Consider the following 18685-nt stretch of genomic DNA (forward strand, 5'->3'; position numbering starts at 1 on the left):
TGGCTCTACAAAGTATTAACGCGAGGGGGCCGAATAATTTTGCACGCCCCACTTTTCATTTTTTTATTCGTTAAAAAAGTTTCAAAAATGCAATAGATTTCGTTCCACTTCCCAATTGTGTCCCAATTGTTGGTGATTCTTCACAAAAAATAAAAATGTTATATCTTTACGTTTGAAGCCTGAAATGTGGCAAAAGGTTGAAAAGTTCAAGGGGGCCGAATACTTTCGCAAGGCACTGTACATAGGTTGAATTCCAAACAAAGTTTGTTTCTAAAAATCGTAAAGGGTGAATTTTGATTCAAATTTTGCCCCTTTAATGGACTGCAGCAATGGCCAATTTTCATGCAGCCATCGAATTTGAGTGATAGGGCATGCTGGAAAATTTTTCAGACAGATTTCTAATTAATGGATGAGAGAATTGTGTGAGAATAATAAATCAAAAAAGAAACACGCATGAGCTGTGTCCTTGAAAGAAAAGATCCAAAAGATTTATTTTCTGTAACAGGAGGTGAAATTGGCTTGGTTGGTTGACCTATAAAATCAATGGAACACACGAAACTTCTGATTTTCAAACGAAAATTTGTTTGGAATTCAATCCATGTTATGGTCGGTTTAAGGCTGATAATGCCTTCAAGGTTTGTGTTTTTCTTGCATTAGCAGTGGAGCACATTAAGAAGGAGAAAGGAGAAAATTTAATACAACTGGAGCAGCTGTGAATGCCGAACAATCAGCTTCTATCTTTGGATTTTTCAGTAAGCCCAGGTTTACACTGAGCTGCAGGAATGAAGCCGTGTGAGTTCAACTAAACTCGCACGATTTCACTCCCGCATGTCAGTCCCGATTTCAGACATCTGTACGGGTTTCTGCACAGATGTCAATGTAAATCACAACCTGAAAGCACAAAAAGTAGTACTTCTTAAATCTAGGCAGCGTCGCATCGATTAGGACGATGACATTGCCAGCAACTGCCGCCGATTTGACATGCCAAATCGTACCAGCGTGAACCAGGGCTTAAGGTTAAGCTAATTAGTTGCCATGCACAGCTACTCCAGATTCTGGCTGCTCCAGTTTTGATAAATTCCCCTCAAAGTTAAACAAATTCATGCCCCACACTGTATGGAACCTGCTTTACCTGTTTTGTATTGTTGTATCACAAGCACAAGTTCACATTACAGCAGTCTTGATTTCGATTTTAAATTCTTTCCAAAAGGAAAAAGTCCAAAAGCCGAAAGAGATTTGTTTTTCCACGCCTTAATCCAACAATGGCTCCTATTAAGCACTCATTGTGCCTCAGTGCAGGGGACAACACAATAAAGCTAAAAGCTCTCATTTTGAATCTATTATAACTTAGGACAGGCTGAAAAAAACTTTGGTTGCATTTCTACTTTCTATTGGTGGTGGCAAGGGTATTTACAATCAAAAGAAGAGAGCCCCCCGCAGATTTAGTCTCTCCAACACACTATTAGTTTCAAATAAAGTCACAGAAATAAGCAGTGAGGTACTCTCATTCGATTGTGAAACCACTGGCTTGCCAAGGAACCCATTTTGGGTCCACCGGTTTTTAGAAAGCAGCCTTCAGATCCAAAGATTACTGAGTGGAGTTCCAGCAATCCACTAACACTATTACATTTGGCTATATCGGTGGCAGTACAAGTGGAAATACCCACAGCTATTACCTTTTGCATCAATTGACCCTTCCTTTTTAGATTGTAAGCTCTAACGAGCAGGGCCCACCGATTCCTCTTGTGCCAAATTGTAATGTAACTGTAATGTCTGCTCTCTTGTTGTAAAGCACTGCGCAAACTGTTGGTACTATATCAAACCTATATAATAATAATAAATAAAGTTGACACTAAGCCCTGCCATCGCCTAACAACTTTACTTGGTCTGTGAGAGCTTAGCACATTGTATGACCAGGACGATGGCTTGAGTTGTTGGGAGAAAGGACCCAACTTTTAGCTGTCTGCAGCTTTGAACTAACCAGCTATTTCCGGTTTCACGTAATCTTTGGTTCTAGCAGCACATGGTTTTCTACAGATATAAAATTCACTCCCAGTAACAGATTACTAGTCAGTGACCTTTCATACAATAAAAGTAATGCGTTTTTGTGGATTAGTGGTAGTACATATTCTCAGAAAGCAGAGGGGAGGCCATTTCGTGAAACGCCACGCTCAACTTGCCAGCATACTACTAGGCAGAAAAAAAACAAACAAAACTGCGGGAGTCCCTCTGGGGGGCTGGATAAGACTAAAGGGAATGCAGAAACCTGTTTAAAGTATAACTAAAGGCAAAACTATTTCTTTAGTTTTGGGCAGAATGGAGAGGGAGGTGTCAGTTTTTAGTGCCGTCTGTCTCTGCCTCCCCCACCCCCCCAAGGGAGATTCATCCTCTCCACTTGTCCTGATAACCAAGTAAAAGCAAATACCAAATTTTGGGTAGTTCCCAGGAAATAAGCAGGCAAATCTTCCACTGAGGACACTAGTTCCGGTGGCCTGGGGTTCCCAAAGGATTCCTCTAATTTGCAGGAATTTCATCTCATGTCCTGGTTCGGCAATGGGACAGGAAGTGAAAGTAAATCTCCCCAACGGGGCAAAGGTGGCAAAAAATAAAACTAGGGTTATAAGCCTTCCTTACTCTAATTATAAAAAAAAAAAAAAAAAACAGCTTTGCCCATAGTTATACTTTAAGAATGACCCATTACGGATTCAATTGGAGTATGTTTACTGGGATTACTACAAGAGGAGAGGTGGGCCAGATAAACCGAGATATTTTCACAAGAGGTGTTATTTTTGGCATGAAAACAGATATTGAAAAAATTTGATTCAGCCAATACCACCGACACTCTGCCATTGGGTGAGAACAGTAAATCAGGTCCTGCCACATGAGAGAATAATGTATGAACAATGGGGAAATGTGCAAAAATATGAAAATATATGGGCAAAGTGGAATGGATCGTATTTAACTATGGATATAGGAATATATGAAAAGACTGTATAGTGTGAATAATAGGTGGAAGAAAATGGTGACCACAGTATGGATGTGCGGGAATGGTATGAGAGATAAGAATGAGTGAAGATGAAAAAAGAAGGTATATGTAAAATTTTAAGATGTTAAAGTACAACAAATAGAAAAATGATGTAAATATGTAAGAAAAAATTGTAATAGAGGATTGGAAAAAAAAAATGAAGAAGAATGGCCTGTTAATGGCATACAGAATGCTATAAGGGACAGCCATTTTTAGGAGTTTACACTAAAATACTTCTAGGAAAATCCAACGACACCAGCACTGGCCTAACCTATATAAAATGTAGCAATAAAGACTTGTGTCGATGAGTATTTATTTAATTTTTTTTTAATAAAAAGGCTTCTTTTCCCATTCAAGTCAATGATAACTAAAAGTTAGATTGATTCAGCCTAAAAGAAGGTAAACCACAAGTCAGATGCACCTGCTAATAATCTCAGAATCATCACCATCTCGTTTGGCATACAAGCAGAATAAAACTGAAAGCGAACTGCATTTACCCATAGACACAAACCCAAATCCCATGGACAGAGGCTCTAATAAAACAAGTTCTGATGACACAAGACTGTAAATCTATTCTGCTAAAATTTCCAGGAATGAACTTACTTGTTCCACCCCCAGGACTTGTCAGCACCAGCGAGGGGTGCGGCGCCTCCATGCTCTTGTGCAGTGTGGCCACAGCGATGATCTTACGCTTGTGGATGCAAAGCTTGGTCACATCCTCATCTGCCTTAACATCCTCTGCGGTTCTTTGTTTCACAGCAGCTCCAGGGTCAAAATTAAACACCTACAATGGTCATACATTGGATTACATAAGGGTGGGCATGCACATTCAGATATTCATTATCCTCTCACACTGCACCCTGGACCATCTGAGTTCTCTTTAGCTCAATCACACTCTAGGGTAGGATGCAGAAGTCAACACGCACTAGTACACTAGTCTCTGTAACAGACAGGCACATTAATGTCTGCAATGCTCAACTACTTTAGCCGAGGGCTAGCATATTGGATTGGCCTTTTTCAGCAAATTCTGAAAAGTCCTAAAGCTTATGGTTAAAAAAAATCTCCATTTGTTAAGATCACTCTTTTAAAGATGTGAAATAATGCTCCAATTTGATTGAGCGGGTATATTAAAGTGGAAGTAAACATCAATTTAACAGTTTCAAAAATCAGTTACATTCCTGGCAAACTGTCAAACCATCCAATGACTGGTGTCATAACTGATCACATGTGCAGCATTAATGCCAGTTAAAGATTAAATCAGAGGCCAAGATGGCAGCTTCATTGGCTGAAAACAAAAGGAGGGTTTACTTCCACTTTAAGCAACAACAGGAACTTTTGTAAATTTCTTCTCAGTAGGAAAAACAGTTTATACATTTGCTTCTTAGAAATATTTCTGGCTGCTAGATACCTATGCTTTATATTTTGTGTGTCCAAGAAAGGTTGACATTCTCCAATTTCAAACCATTTACTAAATCAAAGATCAGTCAGATGGCATGTTGTGCAGTGCCAGAGGCTAACAATTAGAAGTCTTTAGGGGTGGCCACATACTGGTAGATATTTTACTGAGCAAGAATGGAGGTAAGGAGCATGCCAGCCTTCATATCTGGGACTGGCAAGATGGTAGCATAGAGGGCTTGTTTGGCAAATGCTTTGCATCATTTCTTTTATGGCACAACCAATTTTACAGACAGGTTACTAAATCTCTGTGCAAGTATTTCTGACATTCAGGAATGTACATAATCACTCCGATGCCAGTTCTTACACCCTAGTCGTGAATACAACAATACAATCTATGCCGTTGTTTGCCAATACTAGATATTGTGCCAATACTGTGAATGCCCACCCTTACATTCACAAGGAGAAAAATATAAAGAGAAAAAACATTAGATTGGTCTACATTAAAGACAGAGCATCATTACCCCCCCCCCCCCCCCCCCCAACCAACCACACACAATATCCCAGTTTACGTGATCTTAGAAACAATTAAACCAGATAGTAAACGTACCTTCGGCAGAACGAGAGGGCACTCTAGGCCACACTTGCAGGTTCCATCTGTGAGAAGATATGTTTTCACCTGGTCCAAACATGACAGATGGGATCCACTTGGGCTGCAAAGTAAACCGACAAATCAGATAAATGAGATCAGAATGAGATGAGCGCAGAATTACACATTACTATTCACATTACCTCATCTCCAAAGCTGAGCGATTTCCAGTGCGACTTTGATCCGACTTTACATTCTCAGGACCAAAGTTGCACCAAAGTAGTCCAGGCAAGTTTTTACCCCTTTCTGCCGACAGTATGCATATATGTGGCCAGACTGGACTAGGCATTTTCAGTGGGGCCACATACACTATATGAGGGCTCGTCAAAACCCGGGCCCCAGGTCGCATTTGCGACTAGAATTAGCGGCATGGCGCCTGGGGCAGCACAGCTGGGGGTATGCTGTCTCCGCGGACCCCCCCGGCGGCCAGTAATTGAGCCCCCGGCTTTGAGGCCTTCTACGATCCTATGGTTCCTTCTGGAATCTGGCGCCCTCTTGTGGTGGCCGTTGGAATTACAACCAGCAATGCTAATGGATGCAATGCCAATTCCCCTGCCTGCCAGCCTATCTTCCTTCCCTTTACTCAGAACCCCTAAACATTATATATATATTTTATTCTAACACCCTAGAGAATAAAATGGTGGTCGTTTGGTCGTTGCAATACTGTCTGTCACACCGTATTTGCACAGCGGACTTACAAGCGCACTTTTTTGGGGAAAATGCATTTAATAAAAAAATAAGACAACAGTAAAGTTAGCCCAATTTTTTTTTATATTGTGAAAGATAATGTTACGTCGAGTAAATCGATACCCAACATGTCATGCTTCAAAATTGCGCCCGCTCATGGAATGGCGACAAACTTTTACCCTTTAAACTCTCCATAGGCGACGTTTAAAAAATTCTACAGGTTGCACTTTTTAAGTCACAGAGGAGGTCTGGGGCTAGAATTATTGCTCTCACTCTACCGATCGCAGCGATACCTCACATGTGTGGTTTGAACATGCGTTCGCTTCTGCACGCAAGCTTGGCGGGACAGGGCGAGTTTAAAATATTTTTTTTTTATTATTTTAACTTTTATTTTTTTCACAGTTTTTTTTTTTTTTTTTTTTTTAAAAAGGGTGTCACTTTTATTCCCATTACAAGGAATGTAAAAATCCCTTGTAATAGAAAAAAAGCATGACAGGTCCTCTTGTATACGAGATCTGGGGTCAGAGAGACCTCACATCTCATATTTACACTAAAATGCAATTTAAAAAAACTTGTCATTTAAAAAAAAATAAAAAGTCCCTCTAAGAGCTATGGGCAATGACTTGGAGACAGATGAGGGGCTGGGAGCTATCTTCCCCTCACTCGTCTCCATGTCAGGCCAGGGACAGGTCCAGATCGCTGTCACGGACCTGGCTCCTAACTTTTTTTAGCTGGCTCCTAGATTCCAAGCAAATTTGTCAACCCCTGCACTATATTACCATTAGTTTTGGGAAAACTGCCTTTACACTCACATGAATTTTAATGGCATCCCAGTCTTAGCCCATAGGGTTCAATATTGAGTTGGCCCACCCTTTGCATCTATATAAATAATCCGGGCAGTATTTTTTTTTTTTTTTTAGCAGAGACCCTAGGGAATAAAATGGCAATTGCTGCAATATTTTATGTCACACGGTATTTGCCCAGCGGTCTTTCAAATGCAATTTTTTGGGAAAAAATACACTTCAATAAATAAAAAAAAAAAAAAAAAAACGAAACCGTAAAGTTAGCACAATTTTTTTTTTGTTTTAATGTGAAAGATGATGTTACGCTGAGAGAATCGTGATCTATCTTCTAAGCAAAAAAAGCGTGATTCTCATTTTAGCCAGAATCGTGCAGCTCTAATATGCACTCTTGCGTGGTTAAACAGTACACTAATTGACTTTGAACAAATATTGGACCTCAGGTAAATGGCTTCTGGTAAGTGCTCTGTGCCTCAATATTCTGAACACAATGTCTAAAAAAAAAAAAAAAAACCCTCTCCTGAGGGAAATCCATTCCTAATGGCATCATTAGGACAAAGTCCATTAAACAAACTCTACCCATACAATTTTATAATATGAAAGTATAACTACAGGCAAAACTTTTTTCATTTTAGAGAGTGGAGAGGGATTAGAACATCTGTCTGTTTTTATTGCTGTCTAGGCCCCCCTTAAACTTCATGTACACTAGGCACTAGCCTACATTTACAGCAGCTGTGGGAAAGCGTAAATTTAGCAAATTCACGGCAAGAACGCGGTTTTCATTTTCCCACGGCTGGTGGTTAAAACATTCCTATCCTGAACACGATATTTCTGCATTCAGGAAAGGGAGGTTGAAGCTCACCTAAAACGTGGCAGATCCTAAAAACTCTGATAAAAGCCCATGTGTACATGGACACATAGGCTTTTACATAGTTGAGTTTAGGAGCTTTGACAAAAAAAAAGTGCCAAAAGCTTCTAAAATCAAGTTTAGGAGCTGCCAGAGTAGGGCTCATGTACACACAGACTAGGCTGACCACCAGCCGCAGGAAAACGCAAAACCTGTCAAAAATCGCAGCTAAATCCAAGTTTAGAAACTGTAGTGTACATGAGCCCTTAGGGAAATTCACCCTCTATATATTTGTTCCGTTTACCTCATCAGCGAAAGAGAAAGTAAAAGCATCGCTTTGAGTTTTCCCCAAAACAGAAAAAGAAGGTACATCTTCCAACGGGAACACTAGTTCTGGTGACACTGGTGGTCCTCAGTGTCACCAGAACTAGTGTTCCCGTTGGAAGATGTACCTTCTGTGAGGGATTCCCTCACTTAGGAAAGATTTCCTGTGACTTTGGCTATTGGATGGGAAATGAAGGAAAATCTCCACATAAAAAAATGTCCAGGGGTTATAACTCTCCCCTACTCTATCCAAAAGAAAAAAGTAATTCCTTTAGTTCTACTTTAATGTTTTATATGATCAATTACTCAATAAAAGGTGAAAATTGTACAAATTGAATTCTTTGGCCTCAACACCAAACCATATCTCTGGAGGAAATCAAATACAGCTCACCATCCAAATAACACCATTCCTACAATAAATCATGGAGGAGATAATATTCTGTGATGGGAGGTGTGTCTTTACAGTAGGGACTGGAGAACTTGTCAGGGTATAAGAATAATGGACGGGGCAAAATGCTATCCACTTCCTGAGAAAAATCTGCTCCCCCATGGCCATTAAGTTGTCATTGGGAAGAAGCTTTACCTTCCAACATGACAATGACCCAAAGCACACAGAAAAAATGAGCACACAGTGGTTGAAGGAGAAAAAGGCCAGACTTAAACCCCATTGAAAATCTGTGGAATGACTTGAAGACTGCAGTGCACAAACGGTCACCATCAAATTTAACTGAACTAAACAACAAAGAAAGAGAAAGAAAGAGTGGACAAATATTATAAAGTCTAGATGTGCAAAGTTAGTAGAGACATATCCCAACAGACTAAAGGTTTATTTTTATTTTTTTTCCCCCTCTTACATGTTGGGGTATCTTTCATTTGGATGTTATAAGCTTCACTGAGTAAACACAGCTGGTTAAAAAAAAAAAAAAAAAAAAAACTGTGCGGTCTTTTCATTTCAGGCTGCAAAGCAACAAAATGGGATTTTAAAAAGGAGATTATTATTTTCTATACCCACTACAATTTTCACAAGGATTTACGCCAGGGATATGCAATTAGCGGACCTCCAGCTGTTGCAAAACTACAAGTCACATCATGCCTCTGCCTCTGGGTGTCATGCTTGTTGCTGTCAGAGTCTTGCTATGCCTCATGGGACTTGTAGTTCTGCAACAGCTGGAGGTCCGCTAATTGCATATCCCTGATTTACGCAGCCATAACAAATATCCCCTACATTTTTATGTTTACCTCCATCTAGTGGCCATAATGCAGGATTTCACTGCATGTGGCTTATCAAGACCATACTGCATTATGGCCACTAGAAGAAGCCATCGTTCATAGGAAAAAAAACTATTAGAGAAAACACGGGATTATTCAGGGTGGCTGTGCAAATGCTTTGCGATGGTTGTAGAGCCAATATTTATAAATAGACCCCTCCGAAGTGCCAGGGCAGCTTTCAAGTCGTCCGACTCTGAAGCTGCCCCACACAGCGCGACCTCAGCGTGGCTTGCAAACGTTTTCTGTGATAGAAGCTTCATCGGGGGTGAAGTCACGTGACGGTGACGACACGCATTGGATATACGGACACCGGAAGTGACTTCCTGGCCGTGAGCTCGCCGTTAGGTTTGTTACACTGCATGTTTTTATAGTAAACAATGTGAGTACTCAAAACTTTATGTATAATAAAGAACAATAATAGGATTTTTATAACAGCTTACCTGTAAAATCCTTTTCTTTTGCGGTACATCACGCGATAAAAGGATTTTACAGGTAAGCGGTTATAAAAATCCTATTTTCTTTCTCGTACATCACGGGACACAGAGCCTCAGTAATTACTGATGGGATGTCCCAGAGCAATGCTAAGGGGAGGGGAATAACAACAAGTAGGGAGTAATCAGACCTGAGGACCTTGTACCGCTGCCTGCAGCACACTGTGCCCAAAGGCGATATACTCACGCCTCCCCATATCCACCTGATAAAATCTGTGAATGTATGGACTTAAGACCAAGTGGTGGCTTTACAGATTTGAGCCATAGAGGCCTGGTGATGCACTGCTCACGAAGCACTAATAGCCCTTGTGGAGCGCTCCTTGATTTGAACTGGCGGAACCTTCTGGTTCAACCCATAAGCTTCAATAATAACTTGTCAAATCCATTTAGCAATGGTAGATTTTGACGCTGCCTGTCCTCTATTAGGACCTTCTGGCAACACAAACAAAACATCCGTTTTGCGAATCTGAGCCGTTGCTTCAAGATAGGCTTTGACTGCTCTCACTACATCCAAAGAATGTAGTGACCTTTCTCTGTAGAACAGGGATCTGGAAAAAAGGAAGGCAGAACAATATCTTGGTTTAGATGAAATCCTGAAACCACTTTTGGTAGAAAGCTAGGATGAGGGAGTAAAACCACTCTATCCTTGTGCATGATTAAATAAGGCTCTTTACAGGAAAGAGCTGCTAATTCTGATACTCTCCTAGCAGAAGAGATGGCTACCAGAAAAATTAACTTCCTTGTCAACAAGACCAAAGGAATTGGACTTATCGGTTCAAAAGGTTGTTTCTGTAAAACTGACAGAAACAAAAAAATTCAAGTCCCAGGGGTTTAGGGGCACCTTAAACTGAGGATTAAGGCACGTTACCCCCTGTATAAAGCTTTGGATCAAAGAATGTGAAGCAAGCGGACATTGAAATAATATTGATAAGGCCGAGACCTGGCCCTTGATGGTACTCAAGGCCAGCTTCATTTCTAACCACATTTGCAAAAAATAAATAAAAATCAAGTATTCTACCTATGACATATTTTCTGGGATGCCAACCCCTGGATTCACACCAGGAGACATAAGCTTTGCAGACTCTATGATAAATCATTCTGGAAGCTGTCTTGCTTGCATTAATCAAGGTATTATTTACAGGGTCTAACAGCCCACAACTCTTCAGAATGTGGGTTTCAATAGCAAAACAGTCAAATACAGCGTTTGTAAGGCAGGATGGAACACCGGACCTTGGGATAAAAGGTCTGGACGTGACGGTAGGGTCCATGGGGAACCTACTGCCATTTTTACTAATCCTGCGTACCAAGCTCTTGTGGGCCACCAGAAGTACCGACTTCTTTTCCTGCCTGATCCTGTGAAGAAGTCGTGGGAGTAGCTGAATAGGAAGGAATGCATAAATCAGTGAGAACTGATGCCACAGAGTCCCCAACGCATCTGTCCCGCATGCAAGAGGATCCCTTGTCCTTGACACAAAGTTGTCGATCTTGTTGAACCTGGACGCAAAGATCTACATCTGGAACCCCTATCTTTGGCATATGGCCAAGAAGACCTCGGGGTGAAGAGACCATTCCCCTGGGACTAATTGCAGGCGACTTAAGTAATCCGCCTGCCAGTTCTCTATCCCCAGAATGAAGATTGCGGATATGCACGGCGCATGCTTTTCTGCCCAGATTAAGATCTGGTTTACTTCTTTGCGCTGCACGACTCCTGGTGCCTCCTTGATGATTGACATAAGCCACTGCTGTGGCATTGTCGGACTGGATCCTGACAGGGCAACCCAGTAACCTGAGTGTACAGGCCTTTAGGGCTAGATATGCCGCACGGATCTCCAGAATGTTGATGGGTAAGGCCCTCTCGGTCTTGGACCATCTCTCTCTTGGACAGTTAACTGTTCCAGAACTGCTCCCCAACCTGAAAGACTGGCATCTGGTACCACTCTCCAGGTAACTGGTAAAAAGGATTTCCCTTTTTGCAGATTCTCGGTTATCAACCACCAACTGAGACTCTGAAGCACTGTAGGAGACAGGCGCATCAGAAAATCTAACGCCTGAACCTTCTTGTTCCAGGCAGACAGGATACTGTTTTGCAGCAGTCCCGAATGAAACGGAGCATAGGGAACTGCTTAGAATGAAGCCATCTTACCCAGCAGCCTCATACAAAGGCAAACCGAAGGACCCTTCTGTGCCCTGACTACCTGAATCAGATCTTTTATAGCACTGGTCTTTGCCTGGGGTAAAAATACCCTTTTCTGGGCTGTATCTATGACCAGACCCAAATACTCCAATCTTCTTACTGGTTTTAAAGAAGATTTCTCTAAGTTGAGGACCCAACCTAGGCATTCCAGGTAGTTGACTGTGGTGACCAAGTTTTGGTCCAGGCGGGCTACTGAACAGTCTATCAAGAGCAGGTTGTCTAGGTATGCTATTACCGTTATACCTGGGCCCTTAATCTGGCCAGAGGAGGGGCCAAGATTTTTGTAAACACCCGAGGCGCAGTAGCTAGCCCGAAAGGCAGAGCTACAAACTGAAAGTGGCGTTCTACCTCAAAACACAGGTACTTTTGATGAGCAGGGAAAATAGGTACATGCAGGTACGCATCCTTGATGTCTATTGACACCAGAGGTTCTCCCTCCTTGTAGGATGGAGACTGTCGATCGAATCGATTTCATTAAAAAAGGACTGTACCTTTAGGAATCGATTTAGATCTTTGAGATCTAGAATGGGTCAGACATCGCCATTTGGCTTTGGCACCATGAAAAGGTTGGAATAAAACCCTAATCCCAGCTCTTCCGTGGGAACTACCACAACGCTAGAAAGAGATTTTTTTTTCAGCGGGTCTCTGGAAACATTTGATCTGAGGAAACGAGGAGAGGGCAATTCTCGGAACTCTAGAGTTATTGTGGAGACCACCCATTTGTCCTGAAACTTCTCCTGCCAGAGCCTTGAGAATTTCAGCAGTCTTCCCCCCACCGGAGCGAGCGGGGGAGCCCCTTCATAAGGAGGCTTTAGCGTCTTGTCTTGTAGACTTCTTGCCTCAGGACTTCTTTTGTCCCTGGGGTTGACTCTGAAATTTAGTTCTTGAGCCTGACGGAGGAGGCTGTCACGACTGCCTGTAGGCTGATGCTCAAGGCACATGCTCCTGGCACAAATGTTTAAAAGGAGGTACGTTTACTCCTTTTCTTAACCGGCAAGAGGGTAATTTTCCCACTAGAGATCCTTTCGTTATAATTGTCCAAATCCTCTCCGAACAGCTTTGCACCACGAAAGGGAAATCCAGCCAGAAGCTTCTTACATGGTGATTCGGTTGACCAATTTTTCAACCATAAGACTCAACGCATATGCACCAACCCAAGCATAAGGTGAGAGGTCTGGAGGCTACAGTCTCCGATTGCATCAACTGCTAAACACTAGGGATGCACCGAAATTTCGGCCGCCGAAACATATCGGCCGAAAATGCCCTTTTCGGCAATTTGCCGAAAGAGAAAAACGGCCGATAATGGAGCCGAAAATGGGGCGGGGCCAGGGTAGGGGGCGGGGCTCCGCCCCCCGCCCCTGGTGCGCCCATCATGAAGAGCTATATCACGCTATAGTGCAGGCGAGCCGTCTCCGCCGCCTGTTTGATCACAGCGCGGGAACATCACAGCTTTCAGTTCAATAGCTGTGTGTTCCCGGCCGCGCGCCATCATGTACAGCCCCTCCCCCTTGTCAGGGCACTTTGATAGACAGATCACCCGTAGGATTGGACGGATGATCTGTCTATCAAAGTGCCCTGACAAGGGGGAGGGGCTGTACGTGACGGCGCGCGGCCGGGAACACACAGCTATTGAACTGAAAGCTGTGATGTTCCCGGCACTGTGATCAAACAGGCGACGGAGGCGACTCTCCTCTTCTCTCTTCTGTTTTCTCTTCACAGGTTGGCTGCTATGAGGGGACACACACACACTGGCTGCTATGAGGGGACACACACACACACTGGCTGCTATGAGGGGACACACACACACACACACTGGCTGCTATGAGGGGACACACACACACACACACTGGCTGCTATGAGGGGACACACACACACACACACACACACACACTGGCTGCTATGAGGGGACACACACACACACACACACACACACTGGCTGCTATGAGGGGACACACACACACACTGGCTGCTATGAGGGGACACACACACACACACACACACACACTGGCTGCTATGAGGGGACACACACACACACACACACTGGCTGCTATGAGGGGACACACACACACTGGCTGCTATGAGGGGACACACACACACTGGCTGCTATGAGGGGACACACACACACACACACTGGCTGCTATGAGGGGACACACACACACACACACACTGGCTGCTATGAGGGGACACACACACACTGGCTGCTATGAGGGGACACACACACACTGGCTGCTATGAGGGGACACACACACACTGGCTGCTATGAGGGGACACACACACACTGGCTGCTATGAGGGGACACACACACACTGGCTGCTATGAGGGGACACACACACACTGGCTGCTATGAGGGGAGACACACACTGACTGCTATGAGGGGAGACACACACTGACTGCTATGAGGGGAGACACACACTGACTGCTATGAGGGGAGACACACACTGGCTGCATTGTATCAATTGTATCATGTGTCATGTATCGTGTGCAATTTCTGACCCTCTCCTGTACCACGTCCGCAGTCTCTGACCATCTCCTGTACCACGTCCGCAGTCTCTGATCATCTCCTGTACCACGTCCGCAGTTTCTGATCATCTCCTGTACCACGTCCCCAGTCTCTGACCCTCTCCTGTACCACGTCCGCAGTCTCTGACCCTCTCCTGTACCACGTCCGCAGTCTCTGACCCTCTCCTGTACCACGTCCCCAGTCTCTGACCATCTCCTGTACCACGTCCCCAGTCTCTGACCATCTCCTGTACCACGTCCCCAGTCTCTGACCATCTCCTGTACCACGTCCCCAGTCTCTGACCATCTCCTGTACCACGTCCCCAGTCTCTGACCATCTCCTGTACCACGTCCCCAGTCTCTGACCATCTCCTGTACCACGTCCCCAGTCTCTGACCATCTCCTGTACCATGTCCCCAGTCTCTGACCATCTCCTGTACCATGTCCCCAGTCTCTGACCATCTCCTGCACCATGTCCCCAGTCTCTGACCATCTCCTGCACCATGTCCCCAGTCTCTGACCATCTCCTGCACCATGTCCCCAGTCTCTGACCATCTCCTGCACCATGTCCCCAGTCTCTGACCATCTCCTGCACCATGTCCCCAGTCTCTGACCATCTCCTGCACCATGTCCCCAGTCTCTGACCATCTCCTGCACCATGTCCCCAGTCTCTGACCATCTCCTGCACCATGTCCCCAGTCTCTGACCATCTCCTGCACCATGTCCCCAGTCTCTGACCATCTCCTGCACCATGTCCCCAGTCTCTGACCATCTCCTGCACCATGTCCCCAGTCTCTGACCATCTCCTGTACCATGTCCCCAGTCTCTGACCATCTCCTGTACCATGTCCCCAGTCTCTGACCATCTCCTCTACCATGTCCCCAGTCTCTGACCATCTCCTCTACCATGTCCCCAGTCTCTGACCATCTCCTGTACCATGTCCCCAGTCTCTGACCATCTCCTGTACCATGTCCCCAGTCTCTGACCATCTCCTGTACCATGTCCCCAGTCTCTGACCATCTCCTGTACCATGTCCCCAGTCTCTGACCATCTCCTGCACCATGTCCCCAGTCTCTGACCATCTTCTGTACCATGTCCCCAGTCTGACCACCTCCTGTATACATTTTTTTTTTTTTTAAAACAGTCATTTTCGGTATCGGTGCTGTTTCGGTATCGGTTTCGGTTTTCGGCCTAGTGTATTTTTCATTTTCGGTATCGGTTTCGGCACCAAAAAACCCATTCGGTGCATCCCTACTAAACACAAAGCCGCTGATAGGTTGGCCAACCCCCGGGCTTGCTGTTCAAGTCAAGCTTTGAGGACCTGTTTAACATAATCTCTCAGGTATTGACAAACACAGATTGCGGCCACAGCAGGTTGAACCACTGAACCTGCCAAGGAGAAAAGGTTTTTTTTATTTTATTTTTTTTAACAGGAATTTTCTTATCAGTTGGATCCCTGAGCATCTGAGCGTTGTCAACAGGACAAGTCAGACTTTTAGTTACAGAGGATGTGGCATCATCAATTGCCGGTATACCCCACAGCTTTGTAAATTATGAAGTGATAAAGTGTTGAAAACTTTTTAGAAGGGAAAAAATGTTTGTTTAACTGGGTGATGCCACTCAGAATAAATAAGCTTTTCCAGTAAACCGTGTAGTTTGTGGAGGTTTCAGCGAACCCAAACGAGAGGAGGGTTCTTTAACGGACTCGGATACGGGCAACTTAAATGTGGAGCGGACCGATCCGGCAAAAATTTGCCCCAGCAACCTCTCTTCCTGAGAAACTGAAGGAGGGCCCTTCTCCACTTGATTCCTCAGAAGAGGAGTCATCAGTTTCATCCCGATCCTCTGAGGGGATTCCTCTCCTTTTTCCCCCAGAGTTCCTCTGTTTGAGGGTCCTGGGTGGCAGAGGGGGGCCTAATGCTTTTTCTTCCACTGAGTGAAGATGCGATTATGGTCACTAGACTTTCCTCTAATCCATTTAAGGTTGAGGAAAAAAACCTCCTGAGTTTTGTACACAGGGGCTGAAGTGCCAGAAGCAGTTGCAGCCCCTGAACCCAATGGCTCACCCTTACCAGCTTCCCCCTATTTTTCGGGGTATTTGTACCTCTTCTGCCTATATTGCCAAGCAACAAGGCAGAGGTACTACCAGAATGCACTGACTGCTGAGCAATGTAGTTCAGCGACTGCCGCTGCTACCAAGTCTCAGTCTGGTGCTTAAAGCGGGATTCCACCCTAAAGTGGAACCTCCGCTGATCGGATCCCTCCCCCCCTCCGGTGTCACAATTGACACCTTTCAGGGGGGAGGGGGGTGGAGATACCTGTCAAAGACAGGTATTTTCACCCACTTCCGGGCATAGACTCCCGTGGGAGTCTACGCCATTTCCCTGCCGTGCTGTCTGCTGGGACACACACGGGTCCCAGTGACAGCGCGGAGATTTCCTATTGCGCGGCGCGGCTCGCGCATGCGCAGTAGGGAACCGGGAAGTGAAGCCGATTCGCTTCACTTCCTGATTCCCTCACCTAGAATGGTGACTACAGCAGCCGAGAGCCGAGCGATCGATCGGCCTCGGCTGCTGGCATCGCTGGAACCCGGGACAGGCGAGTGTCCATTTATTAAAAGTCAGCAGCTGTAGTATTTATAGCTGCTGGCTTTTAATATTTTTTTTTTTTTTGGTGGAATCCCTCTAAGTAAATGCTGCCTTTGGAATGCCTGTGTCTCCCACAGTCACATGCCCCCGTCTGCATCTCAAAAGAGTGCACTTTATGGCTTGTGTGTAGCCTGCGATGTGGGTGTCCAACCCACGCCGACTTCGCATTAACACTCCGCCCCCCCCCTCGTCTTTTCAAAAAAAGACTGCTTCCCCGCGCGAGCCGAGGCTTTGGTCCTCGGGAAAAGCCTGGAAAGGAGGCTCGGGTGGAGGGGGGGGGGGGGGGAAGAGGGATGGTGGATGGAAAGACGCTGTAATGGCGGCGAGCGGCAGTGGCGTAGCATACTACCGCTTCCCTGTGCACAACCTAAGCCGTGGGGGGAGAATCCCTGTAGGAGAAAACCCTCCTACCCACATCCTACCTGGAGCATGGCTTGGAGGAGCGTACAGAATGGACACCAAGACAGACAGATCAAGCATGAAAGGTATGTGAACTTGACAGCCCCCGGTGGCGACTATAGGCATAGCATACATTTAATTAACCTCCTTGGCGGTATAATTAATTCAGATTTTAGGTGCTGAAAGCGGTACCATTATTTTGCATGGAAATTTGGCGTTTTATATTGTAGTCCTGTAATTCTTAGGAATAACTCACTTACTAACTTAAATCTGTCCAAACCAGAGTCTAGTAGACATCCCAGGTATGATAAAGTTTGAAAAATGTAATCATAAATTATAATATAATAAATAACTATAAATAATTATAACAAATAATAATAATAATAATAATATAACAATAATAAAAAATATTCAATAATGTAATCAAATCAAAAACACTGAAATTTGCTCAGTTGCAGAATTGTCTCTGTCATTACTTTTCAATATTTGATGACGGATCTCCCCACAAATCCCTATCGCTTAATTCTGTGATTACAATTTATTATCGCTGTTTTTTAGCTAGTCTAAAACCATTTTTGATATAAAGGGACAGTTTTGGTTGCCATGGACAATCTCCAGTTTCCAGGCATAAAGAACAGTTTTTATATTATAAAACTGCATGCAGGTCACTGGACAGAACACTAGGGACAAAAGGGATGTGAAATAATTACATACAGCAATGTAATCTGTAAGATTACATTATACTGTATTCAATGCGTGCGTTTCACTTTTTGAATTTGGCGCTGTTCTGCATCCCTTGCGTCGCAGCGCTCGCAGGGAACGGAGCTTGATAGAGCGCTGTGATAGATCGAGCGGAGGACGGCTCGCTTGTACAGCTGGGGGACATCGCTGGATCCAGGGGACAAGGTAAGCAAGCTCTCCCTGGATTCAGCGATGCGGTCCAGAGTCTGGCTCAGGGTTACCACTAATGGTACAACATTTTCACCGAGCCACACTCGGGAATACCGCCGGGGGGGGGGGGGGGGGGGGGGGGGTTAAAGGAGAAACCTATTAGAACTAGAAAATTTTTTAAGGAGACTCCCTTAACTTATCCAGCTGCAGGGTTCTGTGTAACAGACCCAATCTTCCCCTCTCACGGTGGACTCCGTTTAGAGAAAAACCTTCAGAGACTGAGGCCTCCTATGTATAGGGGGATCCGCAGTTCTGAGCCTGTAAAGCACCCTACCAGGGATATGGCTGAAAAAAAAACAAATACTGGATCCTGGGGTCCAGCTCTCTAAAATGAGAAGCAAGCGTTACAGGTAAAACCTTGTAAAACCTTAATTTCTTCAGACACAAGGCCCGGGTACCATCCAATTCAGCCTGGAAAAGACACTTTGAATGGATTTGGTTGCATGGCTTGCCCCAGTATAAGATATTCCAGTGGAGCACAGCACATCTTTACTCGTGACCAAAACC

The 18685-nt window shown here is 44.6% G+C and overlaps 1 protein-coding gene across 3 annotated transcripts in view; it reads right to left on the minus strand.

Moving 5' to 3' along the window:
- MBD5 (methyl-CpG binding domain protein 5) overlaps positions 1-18685 on the minus strand; it is a 123047-nt gene that overhangs the window by 43964 nt on the left and 60398 nt on the right. For all 3 annotated transcript variants that reach the window (XM_077447732.1, XM_077447733.1, XM_077447734.1), the window contains 2 exons: positions 5031-5133; positions 3629-3809 (listed from right to left, as the gene is read on the minus strand). In XM_077447732.1, coding sequence (XP_077303858.1) covers positions 3629-3809; positions 5031-5133 — 284 coding nt within the window. The remainder of the gene's footprint in view (positions 1-3628; positions 3810-5030; positions 5134-18685) is intronic.

Source organism: Lithobates pipiens, unplaced genomic scaffold (assembly GCF_037356315.1).
Source record: "Lithobates pipiens isolate NorthernLeopardFrog02 unplaced genomic scaffold, aLitPip1_a1.2 Scaffold_22, whole genome shotgun sequence".
Taxonomy (NCBI): Eukaryota; Metazoa; Chordata; class Amphibia; order Anura; family Ranidae; genus Lithobates; species Lithobates pipiens.